At 51.7% G+C, this 19781-nt stretch overlaps 1 protein-coding gene across 1 annotated transcript in view; it reads left to right on the top strand.

The window, feature by feature from the left end:
* The first annotated feature begins 15510 nt into the window (after window positions 1–15510).
* Window positions 15511–19781, top strand: part of LOC142063357 (gamma-aminobutyric acid receptor subunit gamma-4) — a 44160-nt gene continuing 39889 nt past the window's right edge. Inside the window, exon 1 of the mRNA XM_075107019.1 lies at window positions 15511–15913. Within this exon, the coding sequence (XP_074963120.1) occupies window positions 15858–15913 (56 nt within the window). The 5' untranslated portion in view covers window positions 15511–15857. The remainder of the gene's footprint in view (window positions 15914–19781) is intronic.

Below are 19781 nucleotides of genomic sequence, written 5' to 3'. Positions count from 1 at the left end.
AGCACTTTAGGCAGTGCTGGTACTGTGACTGCATGATGATGGGGCCAGTGAGTGATGGACATCAGATGGGACTGGTGACAGGGAGGCAGCGAGGCCCTGAAGAAGCACCTCTCCCTGGGGCACAGAGAGGCTTAGTGCCTCAGGGACCCATGGGGATACCCTCGGAGCCATCTGGTGAAGTGGCAGAGCCCCTCCATGAGCAACACCTGCAGTGTGGAAAGGGAAACCTCTACCTACAAGCAGGCTCTGTGCCCTGCAAACCTCACCTGGGGAGCACTTGTGTGGGGAAAAGCTCCAGTTGTCAGTCATCATTTCTAGGCATTTCCAAAAAGAAATCCCTTTGGAGCAGGGGCTCTGTTTTCATTCAGAGCTGCATGTGATGGGACGTGTGCCTCTGCTGTAGTTTCTGAGTGCCACTGTTGTAGGTTAATTTTTGTTGGTAATTAATCATCACCACTCACAGAAAGGTTTTTCCCTGCTGGTCGGGAGTCACACAGTGTTAACAGCTTTCTTCCCCTGCAAACACAGCTCCAGTTTGGCCACTGGCCCCAGCAACTGCCTTGGAGCCTGGCAGACCCTTGGAGAGTGGCTGGGGGGAGTTTGGGTTGCCCTGCCTGGTGACTTTTTTTTTTTGTTTAATATAATTTAAATGCAGCTAACTAAAATCTCACCATGCTCATGCAAAGCTTTGCACAGGGACTCCTAGACTAAGTCTTGTTGACTTCTTTCCTCCTTTTAATAAGTTTTTGATGCAGTGAGGTAGCTGGAACAAATCCAGTGATATGTCCAGTGGAAACATATCAGTTTTCAAATATGTAGCTGAAAAAAACCAAACTGTAATTACTGCTTTCACTATACTTAAAAAAAAAAGAAAAGAGGAAGGTGGTGTCGGGATATTTCTGCTAGGGCCACCCCAGGGAACGAGACACCCTGGGGGACCTGCTGGCCTTGAGGCCACGTGGACGTAGGCATGGGCATGAGCTGCCTCTCCTGCCAGGAGCCACTTCCAGCACTGGCTTCTCCGCAGCCCTTTAGGGCTGGGTTTTTTTTTCTTGCACATCCAGCCGCCAGATCCTAAAACAGGTCAGGCATATGGGATCATGGCATGAGCGAATTCAGCTGGCTCAAGTTCAAGTTTATAAGGAATTCAGTTGCCTTTTTATCTTTTTTTTTTTTCCAACTTAAACCAAATCCCAAACATAAATTATGGGAACCAGGCGCTTCCTGGCGCCTGCAGCTGCTCAGCAAAATTGACTTTTCCGTCAGCGCTGCCGCTCGTAGCGCAAACCTGGCAGCTGAGCACCGGACCCAGTTGGAGCCCTGCTTTTCGATTCAACAAAAGTTCAGCCAACTTGGAGCATTTCAGACTCAGCGAATTATTTTCTGACAAAAACGTTGGTTTATTGGGAAATTTCCGGCTGGCTGTAATTGGGACAGCTGTTAAGGCGGCAGTTTTCACAAGAACTAAAAGTTGCTTTCAGATGAGTACAGCTCTTAAAACGGCTGTTGCTTTGATAGCTGCTCGTTGCCTTTCTTGTCTGATTATTGAGCTTAGTATCTCCCTGCAAGCTTAAAAAAAAATCAATTTTGCCTGCCTCATCTTTCTCTTCTCTTTACCAAATATTATCTTCTGCCCTTCCTCTTCCCTCAAGGAGACTGTCAGTTCAAATTTGACCCTAAATTTGAGCTTTGCAAAAATTAATGTCTATAGCATTTCAGATTAAAAGATTTTCTCTTTTCCCCATCCCCCAAGTTTCCCAGGGTTCACAAACACTGTCAAAAAGTCAAAGCAAACATTTGCCTTGTTGCTTTAACGTGGGAGATCCTGCCAAGAAAATTAACGGGGCCTATCTCCACAAAGGGAACAAACTCATCTAATTCTGATGCTGGTACTGAGAGATGTGCAGCTTGTTAGCTTTCTGTAATGAGTTGGTTTTAATTTAATTGTTTTTCCTTTCTAATCCCATATACATTTTTCCCTCCAAAGCAAGGAAGTTGAATAAAGCATATGAAGGTTCCTAAATAGCTCATATATTCCCAAAGTCTATGACCTGGAAATTTTATATCCTTAAGGAGCTGGGAGCTGCAAGGGCTTGACAAGAGGCCTTGATAAAACACTATTGAGCCTTACTGTGATCTGCTGGGAATTCTCACCAAACTTGCCTTGGTCCCCATGTGGCAATGGGAAGACCTGGAGCTCCAGAAGCCCTTGGCACATCCTGCCTTTGTAGTTCTTGCAGGAAGGATGAGAGCAGAGATGCAGCGTCGCTGGCTGTAAGCCCAATACTCTTGGGTGGTGGCAGCTGCTCTTGCTTGGGGACAGCACAGTGTCCCCATCTCAGCTAGGGATGTGCTGTTGCTGGGCCCTGTGGGAACCGGGCCAAGCTGTCTGCTCCCACCTGCTCTGCCCTTGGCCATCTCACTGCTTAGGTGTCTTAATTTCCGCTGGAATTTTACCACCAACAGTCACTACTTCCCTCACAAATCTAGTCCCCTTGCCAGATACCTGACTGCTGCCGAGTTGCTTGAACAAAACTGCTGAGTGCTGCTTGAACATCCCTTTCGTGTCACCTCCAGCTGTGCGCACCAAGAGTGTGTACGGGACTGGGGCTGTGGCGAGAGTGGCTCTCCAGGGAATATACACTGCCGATATGAAAATTCCTCTGGAGAAGAGTGAGGAATGGATTAAATTTGGTTCAGATTGAATTGAGATGTCCTTTTTTACTTTTTTTATATGGCTTTCCAATGAAACAGGAAAAATGAAAAAAAATTAATCTTGTTGTCTCGGTATGTTTTTCAAACCAAAACAGTGGTTCTTTTTATACCTTTTTTTTTCTGAAGTAGAGTTTTAAATGAACAATGGTGTGTTGAAGTGGAAAAATTTGAAGCATTTAATTTAGAAAATGGATCAATGAAACATTTTGGCATTCTTAAGCAAAACATTTTATTTCAAAACAGGTTGAAAAAGTGCTTTGATTGCAGCTGTTTTTTCTTGGATTGTGGTTTTGTTTGTTTTTTTCTCACTTAAACTAATTGCCAAATTCTGCCTAAATTTGCCAATTGTTTAGATGTCTCGAGAGTCTGTTGTGCACCAGACTTGCGGTTCGTTTCAAATGAAAAATCTTTGCAAATTACACATATACAAGAAGCTAGTGGGAGGGTCCTGATATGTAGTTTTCTTCATCTTGTGCTGGAAATGGCTACCTGATAATTCCCCTATAGGCAATGCCCTATGGAGTGTAGTTCATAAGTAGGCTGCTAGAAAACCATGTGATGCCAGCACTGTCCCTCTGTGCTAGTACCTCTATTGCTGAACAGCCCATTCTCATGGGAAAAGAGCCCAGCAGCCTCCCTAGGGTTCCCAGCCCTCCCAGGGCAGTGGACTCTTCTGCAGGACTCTGGGACCTACAGAGAATGTACAGTGTCTTGCACCCAGTTGTCAACCACAGTCATACCCCTGGGTGGCAGAGGGAAGGAATTTAAATAAAGAGGAGCAAAGTTTATATTTAGAGCTGGAGGATGCTCCTTCATCAGATTATGCAAGTTTTAAGTAGGTCAGGCGGGAGACCCAAGATATCAGAGTCCCCTTCAAAGGCATCCGTCCGTCATTTATTATTCCAGGCATTTCCTTTTCACTCTGTCTTCCTTTCACAGCCCTGGCCCTTTGTCGCTGCTTCTGGCCTGCGCTGGCTCTTGCTGTGCTTCCCAACACTTGCTCCTTTCATTGCCTTTCCCAGCCCTCATCCACCCTGGCTCTGGTACAGCGGTGAGGACAGCAGTGGCTTCAGCCATGTCATTAAGATGGGGGGTGTTCAAGGCCACTGTTTTGGGGTGCATCCCAGCAGCTGGAGGGGAGGCTACATGCATGGGGTGCTCCTCGCAGCAAAGTGTCCCCCCATGTCTGAGTTTAACCTGAACACAAACATGTTTAGGTGAAAGCAAGCAGCAATAGCAATGAAAACATCCAAAATGCAAATTAATTCCCCAAACCTCCCATTTAACCCTTTTATTCTGGGAGAATAACTGTCTGCCCTGATTAGCCTGAGACCATCTGCCTGCTCTCCCCAGCAGCATTGGTATCAGGCATCCTTTCCAGCCATTTCCCTTGTAATCAATCCTAATAATAAAGGCTCTGGACATGTACAGGACCCTTCCTGAGCATTCCCAGGCTGCCTTGCAAACAAATATACAGCAAGGAGAACAGCTTACGGGGTCTTGACACATGCATCTGAAATGCAACCTCGTCGCCTTCATTACCCAGGAAGACTTAAATCCCCTCTCCTTTGGCACGAGCAGGTCAGACACAGGCAAGGGGATTGGTATGGAGCAGGCACCAAGGCTGATCCTCCAGCAAAGCACTTCAGTGTGCATTAAGTTCTCTTTTTCCCAGCTGACTGGTGTTATTTGAGTGCTTGTGATTACAGGCTTTGTAGGGTCACGGCAGGGATCTCGCACCTGGGAGGAGTGGGGCTCTGCTGCTGATGGGAAGGAGCCTGCAGGCAGTCTGGGCAGGTCAACAGTGCCTCATGCTGTCCCTGAGGACAGGTGTTTGTGCTGGCCTCCGAGTGGGTCTGGCACAGGCCACGCTGGGACCAGGGATGCTCCAGACCCTTCTGTCAGCTGCACTGATGCATTCCCACACCAAAATCACCAACAAGTAACACCCACTTGTTTTTATTGAGCCATTTTCTTTTCTTGCTTTCAGCCTATTACATTTTTCAACTCTCAGTGGATTTTGGTTTTTTAACTCAAGGCCTCCTTCAAGCTGATCACAAGGGAATGCTTGTTTTTTAATATTCTGACAGGTGGTATTTTCCTATTTGCTTGTGCTGATTCAGGACATTTACATCTCTTTGTCCTTAATTAAAAAGCACTTCACCCTTGCTGCAGGGGTATGGCAGATTTCTCTTGATCTATTCATTTTGGGGAACTTTTAATCAACATATCCACACTATCAGTGCAGGTACATTTCTGACAGGGGGGTGAAGCTTAGCACAGTGTGGAGAGCTGTGTGGGTGTAATTATGGCTTGCTCTTTTTTTTTTGGGGGGTGGAGGGGGGGAAGTTTGACTGCCGTTGAAAGGCATTTTCTAACAGTCTCCTAGAAGACAGGAGTCCCCTGTCCACCAAGCACATGGGCAATGACAAAGGCAAAATTTGCTGTGAAGTCTGAAGCTGGCAGAGCTGCCTGGGGAGTCGGTGTTTTGCCTCCCTGCCACAGGGTCTAGCCAAGACCTGCAGACAGGCTGCCCCCACTTTGCGGGAGCCCCATTAGATCCACTCTGGTTGCACAGACGGAGTCTGGTTCAGCTTATCTACATCTCTGCACTGCAACCCTTTCTGCAAACACCCCAGGACTGGGCACATCCCCAGGGGGACAAGGGGGTGTGTGCCTGGTGTGCTGCGCTGGGGTGCATCTGGAGTATGCCAGGGATGATCCCTGGTCTCTTCCACACACTTTTTGCAAGGTGAAAGGGCAGGACATTTTGTAGCAGGGCCATATTTAATGGCAACACCTGTAGCCTTGGGCTGTCAGGGAGGTTAAAGTACCTGTGAACTGAGGAAGGGATTCAGCAGCAGCTCAGCGGGCAGTGACAAGTCACAGAGTCATAGAGTGGTTTGGGTTGGAAGGGACCTTAAAGATCATCTAGTTCCAACCACCCTGCCACGGGCAGGAGCATCTTCAACTCGATCAGGTTTCTCAAAGCCCCATCCAACCTCACCTTGAACACTTCCAGGGATGGGCATCCACAACTTATCTGAGCAACCTGTTCCAGTACCTCACCACTCATAGTGATGAATTTCTTCTTTATCTCTGATCTAAATCTACCCTCTTTCAGTTTAAAGCCATTACCCCTGTCCTATTACTACATGCCCTTGTAAAAAGTCCCTCTCCAGATTTCTTTGTTAGGCACGATTTGCCCTTAGTGAAGCCATGCTGGCTGTCACCAAACACATCCTTATTTGCCATGTGCCTTAACACAGCTGTTTCCTTCCAGACAGTGCCCACATTTTCCCTAGTCTTCCTTTTATCACCGGCATACCTACAGAAGTTTTTTCTTGTTGCCATTGCTGTCCCTGGCCAGATTTCATATTACCAGAGCTGATCCCTGGCTGCTTGGACAATTTCTCTGTATTCATCCCAGGCTACCTGTCCTTGCTTCTACCCTCTGCAGCCTTCCTTTTTGTGTTTGTTCAGGAACTCGTCGTTCATCCATGCAGGCCTCCTGGCATATTTGCCTGACTTACTCTTTGTTGGGATGCATCACTCCTAAGCTTGGAGAAAGTGATCTTTAAATATTAGCCAGCTTTCCTGGGCCCCTCTTCCCTCCAGAGCTTTATCCCATGGTACTCTACCAAGCAGATCCCTGAAGAGGCTGAAGTCTGCTCTCCTGAAGCCCAGGGTAGTGAGCTTGCTCTGCACCCTCCTGTGTGCCCTAAGGATCTTGAACTCCTCCGTTTCATGGTCACTGCAGCCAAGGCTGCCTTTGATCTTCACATTCCCCACCAGCCCCTCCTTGTTGGTGAGAACAAGGTCCAGCATAACACCCCTCCTGGCTGGCTCCTCTATCACTTGGAGAAGGAAGTTATCATCAATGCATTCAAGGAACCTCCCACATTGCTCAAGCCCTGCTGTGTTGTCCCTCCAACAGATAACAAGGTGGTTGAAGTCCCCCATGAGGACCAGGGCCTGTGAATGTGAGGCTGATCATATCTGTCTATAGAGGGCCTCATTCACTCAGTCCTCCTGGTTGGGTGGCCTGTAGCAGACCCCCACTATAAGGTCACCTGTCCCTGCCCTCCCTTTAATCCTGACCTATAAGCTCTTGGACAGCTCTTCATCCATCCCCAGGCAGAGCTCCATGCACTCCAGTTGGTCATTGACATAGAGGGCAACACCCCCTCCTTGTCTCCCCTGCTTGTCCTTCCTAAAGAGCCTGTATCATCCTATTCCAACACCACAGTCACAGAGTCCATCCCACCATGTCTGTGATGCCAATAAGATCATAGCCCTGCAGGCACGTGCATATCTCTGACTCCTTTAGTTTATTCCTCGTGCTGCATACGTTTGTATAGAGGTATTTAAGTTGGGCCCTGATGAAGCTGACTGAGTGGCTGGAATACCTTTGTGCTGCTCTTCAGATGCTCTCCTGCTGACCTGTGATCCTTCTCCAGGCTCTGGGCACCCATTGCTGGTACTGGCATCAAACTGGTAGGAGCAGGATGAATTGAGGTTCCCCTCCCCTGGAGATGCTCTTCTCTCCTCTGACAGGTGGAACCCATCAGCCCCTGGTAGACCAGGTTTCTCAAAGCAAGTCCCATGGTCTAAGTAGCCAAACTCCTGGCTGTAGCACCAGTCCTGTAACCTTTTGTTGATTTTCCCGATTCTACTGGCCCTTTCAAACCCCTTCCCTTTGAGCAGGAGGATTGATGAAAAAACTACCTGCACTCCAGAATTCCTGACTGCTGTTCCCAGGCCTCTGTAATACTTCTTGATGCTCTTTAGACTGCTCCCAGCTGTATCGCTGGTGCCCACATGAAACAGCAGCAGCAGATAGTAGTCAGTGGGCTGTACAAGGCTTGGTAGTCTCTCAGTGACATCCCTGATTCGAGCCCCTGGTAAGAGCACACCTCTCTAGAGGGTGCATCAGGTTGGCAAATGGGTGCCTCCATACCTCTCTGAAGAGAGTAATCTACTGCTATCACCCATTGCCTCTTAGTTGTGGTGGTTGTTATGTGGGGAGCAGATCGGGCTGCCTTAGCTCCAGAGTCTGTCCTGGTGTGATGGGTCTTTCCTCTTCAGTCTGCAGAGCGGTGAAGCGGTTCTGCGAGGGCATCACAGGCTTCGGGGGAAGTCTCTTTCTCAAGCTCATCCTTGCTGCTGCAACCATCCATTTTTACTGCATTATTGGTCCCCCTGCCTTCTGTGTGTGCCAGTGGGGGAGTTTTTTGGCTGTTCGGCATGGGCTGCGGGTCCACTGTAGACTGTATTTGGAACCAGCTGTTTAACTCCCTCTCAGCCTCCCTGGTGTTAAGCAGCCTTCTCACCTCCTGCAGCTCAGCCACCTGCTGCGGGAGATCCTCCACCTGGGCACCCTTTTGCAGGCATGTCTGCTGCCTGTCCCTGCCCCAGGAGAAAGGTCTGGGCACTCCCTGCGCTCTGAGGTCTGCGCACTGCAGCCTCTCCCTTCAGCAGCTCTGTCTGGGTGGAGGCATCAGCCATCACTGGCATAGATGGAGCTGACCCCCCAGCCAGACCTGCAGCCTTTGCTCTCAGAAGAGTGCCCACCATTCTGCCTTGAGGCTCAGGTAGGATGAGTGCCCTTGACCTGTGCCAATGGTCACAGAATGGTGCCCAGTTGCTGAGTTATGTGTACTTCAAGTCTCCCACTGGGCCAGCAGAATGTCCCTCCTTCGAAGAGGCGCCCTCCCTGAGCGCCTTCCAGCGCTAACTGCCACGCCATGCTCCCTAGGGCTGCCTTTTGTGGGAGTGGGGGGTGGCTGCCACGGCTCCTGTCCCTGCCCAGGCCTCGTCAGATGCTTTCATGAGAGCTTCTGGCTCCTGGTGGGTCTCTGCACTCCCCTGGTGTTTCCCTGGCTCAGGAAACCCCCCTGTATGCCAAGATCCCACGGTCTGCTGCAGAATGCACCTGCGCCGGAGCTGATCGCCTCTGTGGGTGACCACTGATTGCCTCTGCGAGTGACATAGTCTGGAAGTAGCTTCCACTGCAGGAAGGGGAAGATACAAGGAGAGGGGACACCCCTCCACATGTGTCCCTTGTGAGAGGGTGCTGGCACAAGGCTGTCTGCAGGGATGCTGCAAGGCAATGGGATGCAGGAGGGATGAGGCAGCCCCAGTCAGGGTGGTGGGAGCAAGGTGCTGCACTGCCCTAGCTCCTTGTCCTGAGAGCTGGGGATGATGGGCAGCAAACACCCTACCTGGACATAGACAGAGACCATCTGCCCGAGGAAACTACTTCCATCCCCACAGAGTAGGTTTTTTCTTTGCAGCTTTTTCCACCTGGCTGGATCCTGCTCGCAGGTGGGGCAGTGGGAAGGGCCTGCAGACCCGCCTGTGGGGGTCTCACATAGGGAAAAGCGTCCAGCCCTTCAACGTGCCACTGCTTTGGCTGGTCCCCAGCGCTGTGGGGAAACAGGAACTGGTCTTTGCCTTGGGGACCTGAGTCTGCCAGGCAGCAGTGACTCCAGGGATGGGGTCCCAGAAGAAGGGGTCAGGCCCTGGGTGCTGAGATCCTGTAACTGCTTTCTGATATTCCAGGCCTAATTCTTCCATCTCCTCCTACAGAATACTAGACTAAAAAACAACTCCAGCAAGGCTCCTGCTGCTGTTCTCAGTGTTTATCTGTTCTGCTTTTCCAGGCCAGGGCGTGCAGGCTTGTAGGAACCTTTGAAGATTATTTCTCTTCAGTTTTCTGAAGAGACTTCAGCCTCCTCTTGAATATTTTTATTTTACCTCCTTTCAACGTGTCAGCCCAATTTCTCTGAGACTTAACAGCGACGAACAAGATTAAGATTGGAGCTTAGTGAGTATTAGGAGATCTCTCATTCCTGACATGCTGGCAATTACCAGATCCTAGTGCCAGCATCTCTCTTTAGGAGAGGCACTGTGTGTACAGGCATTTCTGCTCTGATGACTTTGGGAGTGCAGAAGCTGGAGGGCACTGAGTGAAAAAGCCGCAGCTCACAGTGTCGGCTTCTTTGCACTTCAGCTGCCACTGATTGCTCTCGGCAATCAGAGGGGCCGGGATGGAGGGGGAGAAATCCGAGGGTGAGGGGGATGGTGGTTGCTGGGCACTGTGGCACTGGTTGCTCTGGCCTGATGGGGTCCGGATTTCCACCCTATGAGGTGTGAGGACTCTTCAGTTGGAAAGTAAAATCCTGAAGAGGGAGGGCACCTGAGCGGGGATCGCCGTGCCCGGCAGCCACAGCAGCACAACGCAAGCTCGTGGCAGCACAGGGTTGATCTAGGTCAGTGTTTCACAGGAGATCCTGGAGCTGAGGAAGAGAGGAGTGCTGGCATTTCCCCATGTACTCTTGCAGGCACAGGCTGAGGAGCATCACGGATGCTCACAAGGGTGTGGAGGTGGAAAGCGTGCAAAAGGGTGCCAGCAGCAGAGAGCAACGGGCCGCTGGATGGAGTCTGGACTGGGATGACCATGGGGGGGCTCTCAGGGCTGCTGCAGGGGCCAGCTGTCCCACTGTGTCCCACCTGGGCCAAGAGGAGATGGAATGAGAGGCAGTCTTGTTACTTTCCCTATCTGGTAGTGGGTAATAGCAGCACAGAGGAAGATCTCTGCCCCTTGAATGAATGATGCTTTCGGCCAGGGGTGGAAGAGGGCCTGCCAAGCTGCTCCAGGAGAGGAGCATGCGCTGCCCATGCCCTGAGAAGGTGTATGCTGGGGAGCCCACCCCCCAGATGGGCAAAGTGCATCAAGGTGTGCCATGTCTGGTCTCAGCTGATCACCTCCCTGGTGAGTTCTTGCTTATGTAGCCCCGTTGCAGTGGCACCATCAACCGCAGTGCCACAGTCCCAAGCACTGCCTCCCTAAAACACAACAAAAAACAGCCCCTCCAAAATGTGTCCGTTGAGTTCAGGCACCTGAGCAAGAAGGGCGTTTCCCTCTTGTTGGGGAAGATATCAGAGCTTCACAGGGGAGGAAAATAAAGAGTCCCTGAAAATGCCCAGTAGCTCCCAAGAAGGAAAGAGGTGTGATAACATGGGCTTGCTGCCGGCATCTGTCCCAGGGCTTCAAAGTCAGTCCCATAACAGACAGCAAAGCAACACAACTCATGTGACTCCAGATTGCCTAGTACCTGCCACAGGAGGGACTGGGTTCTGCTTCAGCTCTGGAAGGAAAGCTCCTTTCACTGGTTTCTCCACTTGCCAACCACCCTGCGTTATCCTCAGCTGACAAAATGTCAAACTGCCAGGCAAACTGCAGAGCCAGGGCAGAGGCAAAGCAGAGTGCAGGACCCAGACCAGCTGCTGGAAATGGTTATAATTGCAACAGCTAAACTCGGCCACAGATGAGCAGTTAGCATTATTTACTGGAGTATAAACATTCCTGAGCCAGTGCAGAGAGAACTCATTGAAATCCCTGCATCTCTGGACAGAAATGCCTAAGGGTATTAACGATAAAAGGCAAATGTGCCTCCCTCTCTTCTAAATCCTGCCAGGGAGGCCAGTGGGTGATAATGTGTCCTCAGCTGTGCCTTCAGAGTTGCAGTATGGAAAGGATCAGGCAAGGTTACTGCTGGCCACGTTCATCCATGGGGCTTTGGTCATGAGCACCATCTTCTGCATGTGTAGGCTCTGCTCTGAATCCCAGCATGTTCTCTGGAAAGCCCCAAGCCCAGGTTTTTCCCACCTATTGAACAACCCTGGGAGAATTCGCTGTGTGAAATACAGTTTGCATACCAATGACTTTCCTGGCTCCTTTTCCCCTACCCTGAACTATTGTGGCATGGGCTGACAAGGAGCTAGTGTGCCTCCTTCCAGAGGCAGCTGCATTTCTACAGTGAAGAGAGGAAGCTGCTCCAGTTCCTGCAACTGCATGTCCCCAAAGTTAGTGTCAGCAGTTGCACAGTATTTAAAATATGGATGTAATGCCTGGGAGTTATTCTGGGGGCAACATGCCAAGCTACCAGCTCATGGTCCTGTATTGGACGTACAGGTGGCATAACTGTGAATTAAATTTGAAAAAGTATTGACACACCTGGTGCTCAATTTACTGAGATTTTTTCATTTTTTGCCAAATGCTGCCAATTCTCTTCCCTGCCCCACCCTTTCCCATGTACGTTTTCTCTTTTCATGCATTTATCCCTAGGAGGAGTGTAATGTGTCAAGCCCTGGAGCTTAGGAAAGCACCAGAAGAGCAGAACCATAAAAGCCCAGGAAATGGCATCTTTCCCATCCCCAGGATGACAACGAGAACTCTTCTGACAGCCAGGATCAGATCACCTATTAGTCTGGTGATCTCTTTCAACTAAGCAACTAATTTTGAAGAGGGGCTGTCTACAGTAGAAAGGATGTGGAGACTCCTTCAGGCCTGGCCTGATGTAGCAGCAGAGGATGAAAGTAAAGTTCTCGCTCCTGTCAACACTCTTGTCACCTTCTGGTACAACTTGCACCAGCTCTTGCTACGGCCTGGGCTGTCCTCCCACACCCTTCATTCTCCCTGGAAAATGTTCACATCACATTTGTTCAGGCTCCAAACACATTTTTTTTTAATCTGTCAGCACTGCAAGTGCACTCCAGCACCTAAAACCCAAACTGTGTCCTGTCTGCTTCATATATCATTGCTGTCCATAATGGTGGGAAGCCAGAGCCCAGCTGGAGTGGTTATTGATGTCATGTGAGCCCAGATACAGCATCTGCTGCTGTGCCCGGTCTGCCTGATGAGCCTGAAAAAGGCAAAACCTTGCTATGTTGAACATATGCCCTGGTAGAGTAAATGATTGTTTCTATTGTGCAATACGTGCCCCAACTCAGAAAAAAGCATTGAGGCTTCTACAGGGTTTTCCAACCTCCAAGTTTTCCAAGGGGACTGTGTAACCAGCTTCTCCTCAGATGTCCTTCACTGCGCTTGTCTCAATCATGTCAGCGTACTCAGCTTCATGGATGCTGCTGTAGGAGCCTGACCAGCCTCTGCCTTCTGCTAGAGCCCACCGCTCTGGGCACGGGAGGACATCCATGAGAAACCTTGGCGTGGGAACCTGCGTTGGTCCTGGAGGATGCACTGGCGAGGTAACAGCACGAGCCCTGCTATTACCAGGAGGAGAGTGAGCACCAAGGGCAGTGGCTTTAACTGCTCTGTCCTCAGACAGATGACATGGAGCAGTGATGGGAGGAGGGGAAGACAAATTCACCTCCATGCAGCCCTTCAGAGCTGTCACTGCATGGCCCTGGCAGTGGCTGCCTGCAAATACCCTGGCAGCTCTTTGTCCTGGCATCCCCAGCTCTGCCAGCAGTGCTTTCAAGCCTGACCTGATCCTGCAAAGTCCTGTGAGATCTGTCTCTGCCCAGGGTCCTCCAGTCCCGCTGTGAGTCACCTTGCTCCTCCACCCTTGAAAGTTATCTGTCAGAGGAGGATTTTGCAAATTCCAAGAGCCTGAGTTTTCTCAGAAACGAGCTCCTAAACACCTTGGGATAATACTTTTCTCCACTTGTATCTATTTTCCCTCAGTACAGCACTCCTGACATAGCCCAGAAGAACAGCAGAGAGAGAGGCACTCCGCGTTTTTGGCATTGCCTGAGGCAAGGAGTGACCAGCCCCTTGCACAAGGAAGAGGAGGACAAAGCATTGCCTCCTGTCTTCACCTGCTGCTTGAGCCTGCAGTCATAAACACCACCCACCAATGCGGGAGCAGGCAGCACAGATTTCATGACTGACTCTGCAAAGGAGCTTTTGAGAGAGCACAGCAGGGTTCAGAAGGGGTTGCAGATGTGCCCAGACTCATACAGGACTCTCTGGCTACAGGGTGGCTTCCTCTGAAAGCACTGCCAACCTTGCAAGGTTTGGGATCCTGGACCAGGGCTGGAATTGTCTCCTTGTCTCCCAGGGCTAAATCCAGCAGTGAGGACTGCACGAGCAAACCCTCATTTACTGTGGCAGCATGGCCCCCTAGGCTCTGTGCTCATGAGGACTGTAAATAATAGGTTTTATTAGTTTGCCGGTTAAACTGAAGTACCAGAAGGGACAAAAAGCATCTTGAATAAAACATTTCATCTCCTGTTTAAGTTTGGAGAATCCCATGACAATAGACCTCAAAACAAATGCCTCTTCAAAGTGGAAAATAGGGGCTGTTTCCTCCCAAAACACTGGTGCAGGACATTTTGTCCTTCTCAGCATTTGGATTGAGGGTGTTTTTTCCTGGTCAAAATAATTCACAGTGAATTTGAAATGGGTTTCTCCCAGGCTGAGCCTGTGCTGTTGATAAATAAGGTGTTTGAAAAGCAACCCTCTCCCCTTGCACCATCAACACACTTCATTCTTATCCTTGGTCCAAGTAAAAGACTCAGTACCAGCTACAACAAGAAACGACTGTAAACGAAGACGACCAGGGAGCACAGCTGCTTGCGTGCTTCTGGTGCATACAACTGCCTGGAAGGTGTCCCCAAAACAGCACAATAAATGGATGTTGTGATTCCCTGCTGGGACCATCTCCGGCCCTCCACGTCCTCCTCAGATCTCTCAGTTCTCAGGTGGCAGCAAGAGTGGTCAAAAGAAATCAGTCCTGTGAATTTCCCCATATACCACTTAAATCCTGTGTCTTGAAGGGGAGCTGAGAGCACATATATGAACCTCTGGATTGTATGTGATCAGTTCATGACCAGAATCCTTGACAGCCTCATCCTCCCTGTGGCTGCTTTTGCACCTTTCCCAACTTTGGCTTCATCTGCATCCCTGAAGAACTTCTGGGGCAATCCAGTGGCTTGCTTTGAAGCTTAAAGGGCTTTTTTCTCGTTCAGTACTGCTTTGATATTCATTATTTACTCTTTTGACATGTGCATCCTGTAAGCTCTGCCATTCCGGAGCTGGCTTCTTTGCATGCAGTAAAAGAAACGTAATCTGTAGCTGCTTCGTTGCAGGGAAATGCCATCTCCGATCTGCGATGCCTGTAGCTGGCTCCTATGGCTTTGAGTCTGCTCCGATCTCGCGCTTGAGGGCTTAAGGTGATCACTGCAAGAATCAGCAAAGGAGAGCCTGCGTAGGAAGAGCCTTGAAAAATCACACAGGTGTGCTCCTGTTTTTTACTGCTTGTAGTCCTGTATCTCTCCTTGTCCCCACCGAGGCTGGTCCTGGCTATCAGGCACTGAACGTGCCTAGGGAACAGGTGTCTCCCTATCCTGCCGAGCTGAGCAAATGAGGCAGTGGTTACCAGCAAGCTGCAGACGGAGGGCAGAGAAGTGATTTGCCCATGCTTGTGCTGGGAAGGCTGTGGCAAGGCCAGGAGTGAGAGACCCAGTTGTCCACAGTTCCACTACAGTACCAGGGATGGTCCCACTCTGTAACAAAGCTGGTTCTGAGCAACTCTCACCCCAAACTCGCCAAGATGGAATCTGTTATTCCTGTTTACAAGTCAGATGCCAGCAGTGAAAGAAATGCCCAAGTGCAGCTTGGCCAACCATGAGCACAGAGAGCGATGGGCCAAAAACCCACGGTCCACCTGCGACCCCCGGCTGTCCTGCAGCTCCTACCCACGCACCCTCCCGGCTTTTTTTTTTTGCAGGACAGCAGCCCCAACAGGTGGGAAAGGACCCTTTCCCGGCTGCATCTGCCTTGCAGCTCAGCCCAGCGGGGATTGACGCCTTGCATATTTTAACAATAATTACCCACTCTTTTTCTTTTTTTAGAAAAAAATCCAACTGTTGTGCATTGAAAAAAAAAAAAAAGCTACTATTAAGAGAAATCAAGCGCCTCGATACGCAAAGGGGGAGCGAGAGATCCTTACGCCAGCTGACGGTGCTCGCTCCCCGGCAGCGCGGCGCAGGCAGATGCGCGGGTTTGGCTCTGCCGTGCGCGCCCCCCCGCTGGCGCTCAGCCCTCGGGGGCGTGCGGGGGGAGGCAGCCCCTGCGCGGGGAGGTAGGACCCTGCGCCGAGCCCCTCCCCGCCGTGGAGTCGGAGAAGAGATGCCCAACTTTCCCCTTCCTCCCCGGCGGCGCGGAGCGGGGCGCGGAGCGCGGAGCCGGGCGGGCGGCGGCGGGGCTGGAGCGCGGCGCAGCGGGCAGCGGGGGGAACCCGCCGCCGCCCCCGGCCCGGCCCCGCGCTGAGCCCCGCCGGGGCAGCCGCACCGCCGCTGCCGCCCCCGGGGCCGGTCCTCGCCTCGCCGAGATGCCCGGGACGGTGCTGCTGCTCTGCCTGGCCCTCGGGCCGGTCCTGCGCGCCAGGTGAGCCCCCCCCCACCGACCGGGACGCCCCCTCCCCGCCTCAGTTTACCCGTCGGGAAGTGGGAGGACAGGGGGCTGGAGTCTCAGCATCTCTTCCCACGGCCCCCTTCCCCGGCTTCAGCGGGGGTTTGGGCACCTCCGTGCTCCCCGCAGTTCCTTCCAGCCGGCCCGAGGCAGGATCAGGGCTGGTCGCGGCAGCACCTAGCGCCTGCGTGTCCTTTGCACCCCGGGTCCCCCCTTCGCATGCCGGCAATCAAGAAGACATCGCGTTTTCCACCGTGCCATCACCTTGCTGGCTGAATCCTGCCGGGGGCTGATCCCCTTCTGGGGGTGCCCAGAGCAGGACCAGAAGGAGCTTGGTACCTCCTGAGGGCTCCATCCATCACCGGGGCATTTCCACGCAGAGTCGAGCTGGGTAGGAAGGAGCTTGCATTCCCTTCCCTGCACTTCATCCCCTGGCACCCAGAAAGCCCCTGCAGGGCTTGCATCCTGGCAGGAGGAGGGCAACATGGGCTCCTGCCTTGCTCTACAGGTTGGCCCCAGGTCCGAGCTCTGGGTGCCGGCTGGGAGCCTGATGCCAGCCCAATGCCACCGGCGTGCTGGGCGACGAGGCGAGTGGAGGCGTGGGGCTGGCAGATTACGGTTCCCTCGCAGGGCCAGAGGTTCATAGCGCTTGCCTGTAAACAGCTATGAAAGGCCCCATTCACAAGGGGTTTTCAAGTTTCTTTTTCCTGTTTTTTGTTTTGTTTTTATTTTTATTTTTTTTTTTTACAATTCCTAGCCCTGCTGGTGAGTTTAATGGCTAGATTGGGGAAAGAACATGTTGTCAGCAGATTGTTGTCCCCAGGGCTAGGGGGAAGAGGGATTTTACTGGCTGAAGCTAATTGGCAGAATAAGCCACCTTAAAGCCGATCAAATCCCATTACAAATGCAGTCAGGGACAGGGAGCACGAATCCTGCTACTAGCGGTCTGCTTTGCCAAGGCTTCCCGACCTCGGGTGTGGGTAGAAAGTCCGTCCCTGCCACGGTCCTCCGGTGCTTGGCGTTCCTAGGGTCAAGGCAGCAAGAGCTGCCCCATGGTTCATGCCCTGACACCCAGACGCTCACCAGCCTGCTGGTGCCTGGGGGCACTTGAGGGCAGAGAGAGAGGTCAGTGGTGGTCCTGGTTCCTGTGCCCCACCATCCCTGCAGCACCCAGCCACAAACACTGCGTTTTGAGAGGGTGAGTCGTAAGCTACAAGATCACATGGAAGAGCAGTTGTGTCACGTATTCATATGCCACAAGATTTACCCTGTAGCTGGCCCAGCTTCCCCTCTGCCCAGTCCCTCATGTCTACCTCTTCCCTAAGCCCTGCTTTGCCAGGAGCAGTGTCTGTACATGTTTGGGGGGTGATGGAGTGGGAAGAGAAAGCCTGTGGGAAAAGGAGAAAAGGAGCAAGTCACATCAGGGTCTTACTCTGCATTCACTGCATTTTTCCTGGCTGCAGCTTGTGGGGGCTGAATCTCACCTACCCTACACTTGACGGTGGGTGCTGGGGTGAGGAGTCCAGTTCAAGCGCCGCATGTGTATGAGCTCTTCTCCCAGCACAAGCTGCAAGACCTGTTTCCTGGTGCTGGAGCGGGCTGGATGCTTTGTGCTGGGTGACTCAGCACTCCCCAGATGGTCCCCCCCACCACAGAGCCTAATTCAGCAGCTTTTCCCAGGGCACTGCCTCAGCTGGGACCAAGCACCCAACTATGAGCCCTGAAGGCAGGATCCCCATATACCATCACACCACTGGAAAGCTGGGCTTGACAGATGGTTGAAACTGTGCAGGCTTGACCATTGGGTATTCACGGAGCATGCTGTGAAAAGAGAGGTACAAAGATATGTGAAACAGTTTATTGAGCCCTCTGTCCTTAAATCCTCTGCCTACTTCTAATTTAGAGTAATTTGCCTGAACGTCCCTGTGCCTACACCCCTTGGAGGCATTGGGGTAGGTGGCTAGAAGAACACACTAAGGTGTGGTAATTAGGATTGACCATGGTGCTCTTCAACAAAGGGAAATGTTGTTCTTGCATTTGTTGCCCTCTGTTCCTGGGTAGCAAGGGAAATTTTGAGCTGTGTTTGCGGAGGGACTGGACAGTCAAAGTCCTGGTATCTGCATCTGCTCTGGGATGTTCCTGCCTCAGGGCTAGGGATGGCTGGAGGGTGTGTGCCACCTCCCCAGTGCATGCAGGTCTCAGCAGAAAAATTTACTGGTCTCAGACTTTATTAACACACCAGGTTGCAAATAGTAGTGGGTGTGCATCCTGGCCAAGCACCATCAGCTGTCCTACCAGGCAAGAAATGTCTTCAAGTGCTCATGGCAGACGTTGCTCTTCCCGTCCTCCTGCCAAGGGAAACCTTGTCAGACAGTTTGGTCACTGAGGGAGGGAGCCAACCCCCAGCTCTTTTGGTGGCTTTTACTTTGACCATCAGTGTGCTTGGGAACCTCAGCAGAACAGGTGTCTGCTTGAGTAAAACAGAATTAGGAAGGCAAGGCAGAGCACTGTCCTGCTGTAATGCCAAGGGTTGCCCAATGAGGGGTGTCCAAGTCCATCCATGTATGTGAGTGCATCCGAAAGGACAGCATACTTCCTGCTGTGGGCACCAGCAGGAGCTACCACGGCTCTGACCATGTCTGTCAGACCAGAGGTTTCCTTGCAATGTCCCCAGCTCTGCCCTGCCATCATCCCCCTGCCCAGCCCCTGCCCATGCTCACGGCTGTGTCCCAGCCCCATAGCTGAGAGCAGGAGTGCTGTAAGGTGGGTGTTTTGACATTTCTGACAAGTGGAGGTGAGGAAATGCTCTGCCTTTCCTCCTGGCTTCACAGAGACACATGAGAACTGGCTATCCCCTGTCACTTTGCACGAAGAAATGGAGCCGCTGGGCCAGCAAGTGTTCACAGTGCATTGGGGATCACTGCAGATTTGCAGCATGACATTTCCATTAGCAGCTGTGGGGTGACATGCACATGTCACCTTAATTCCTCTCCTCTGCAATAGCTCTTGGAGTCTTCCCTGCTTCATTTGAAGTGGGGCCACTGGGGAGGAGGCTTCCATAGGTTGGCATGAGAGTCACACCCCTGACCAGCAAGAGCTGGTGTGTGCCTGTACGTCACAAACACCCAGCAAAAGCATATTTTCTCAATTAAAAGCTGTCTTGCTTATATGCTAAGAGGGCTTAGTATGGTTTAGTAGCCCAGGATTAGCTGCATTAACAAAAAACCATATTTTTGGTAGTGTCATTGCATCTGTAATAGCGATGTGACTCCCTGGACATGCTACTCCAAGCCTCAGGATGATAATCAGCAGCACTGAATGGGGGGAGGCAAGAAGGCTGAGGTCAGAATAGCCAGCCTGGTTTTGTTCAGCCCTGGAGGGATGTTTCAGACTCTACTGTGGCCTTACAGCTTGCAGGAACTGGATTTTGGCAGAGCAGTGGGACATGCAGAGTTCAGTGCCAGCAGGTGACCTGTCTTGGGATGACTTCAAGTAGGGTCAAGGGAACACTAAGGTAAGGTTTTGGTGTCTCTGTTCCCACTCTGCTAGAGGCAGCCTGCAACACTCAAAAGAGCGGCAGCAAGGGAAAGCAGTTAGGATTGCTTTCCCCTGCCCTGAGCTGTGCTATGGGCAGAGACACATGTCCCTCTTTGGCCCTGCAGGAGCAGGACTCACCCCAGATTTCAGCTCTGACCAGCTTTTGGGTGGGAGCAGCGGTGGTCCCCTGTGCCTTCTGCAGCTGCTGGATGCCGTGGAGCTGTCTGCTCGGCTGTATGTCGAAGGAGCACCACGGCACGACAGCCAGGCAAGCCCACACTGCCACTGCTCAGATAGGGAAGCGCAT

This window comes from Phalacrocorax aristotelis, chromosome 11 (genome assembly GCF_949628215.1).
Source record: "Phalacrocorax aristotelis chromosome 11, bGulAri2.1, whole genome shotgun sequence".
In the NCBI taxonomy this organism is placed as follows: domain Eukaryota; kingdom Metazoa; phylum Chordata; class Aves; order Suliformes; family Phalacrocoracidae; genus Phalacrocorax; species Phalacrocorax aristotelis.
The sequence above is the reverse complement of the archived record's forward strand: the minus strand, read 5'-3'. Positions and strand labels throughout refer to the sequence as shown.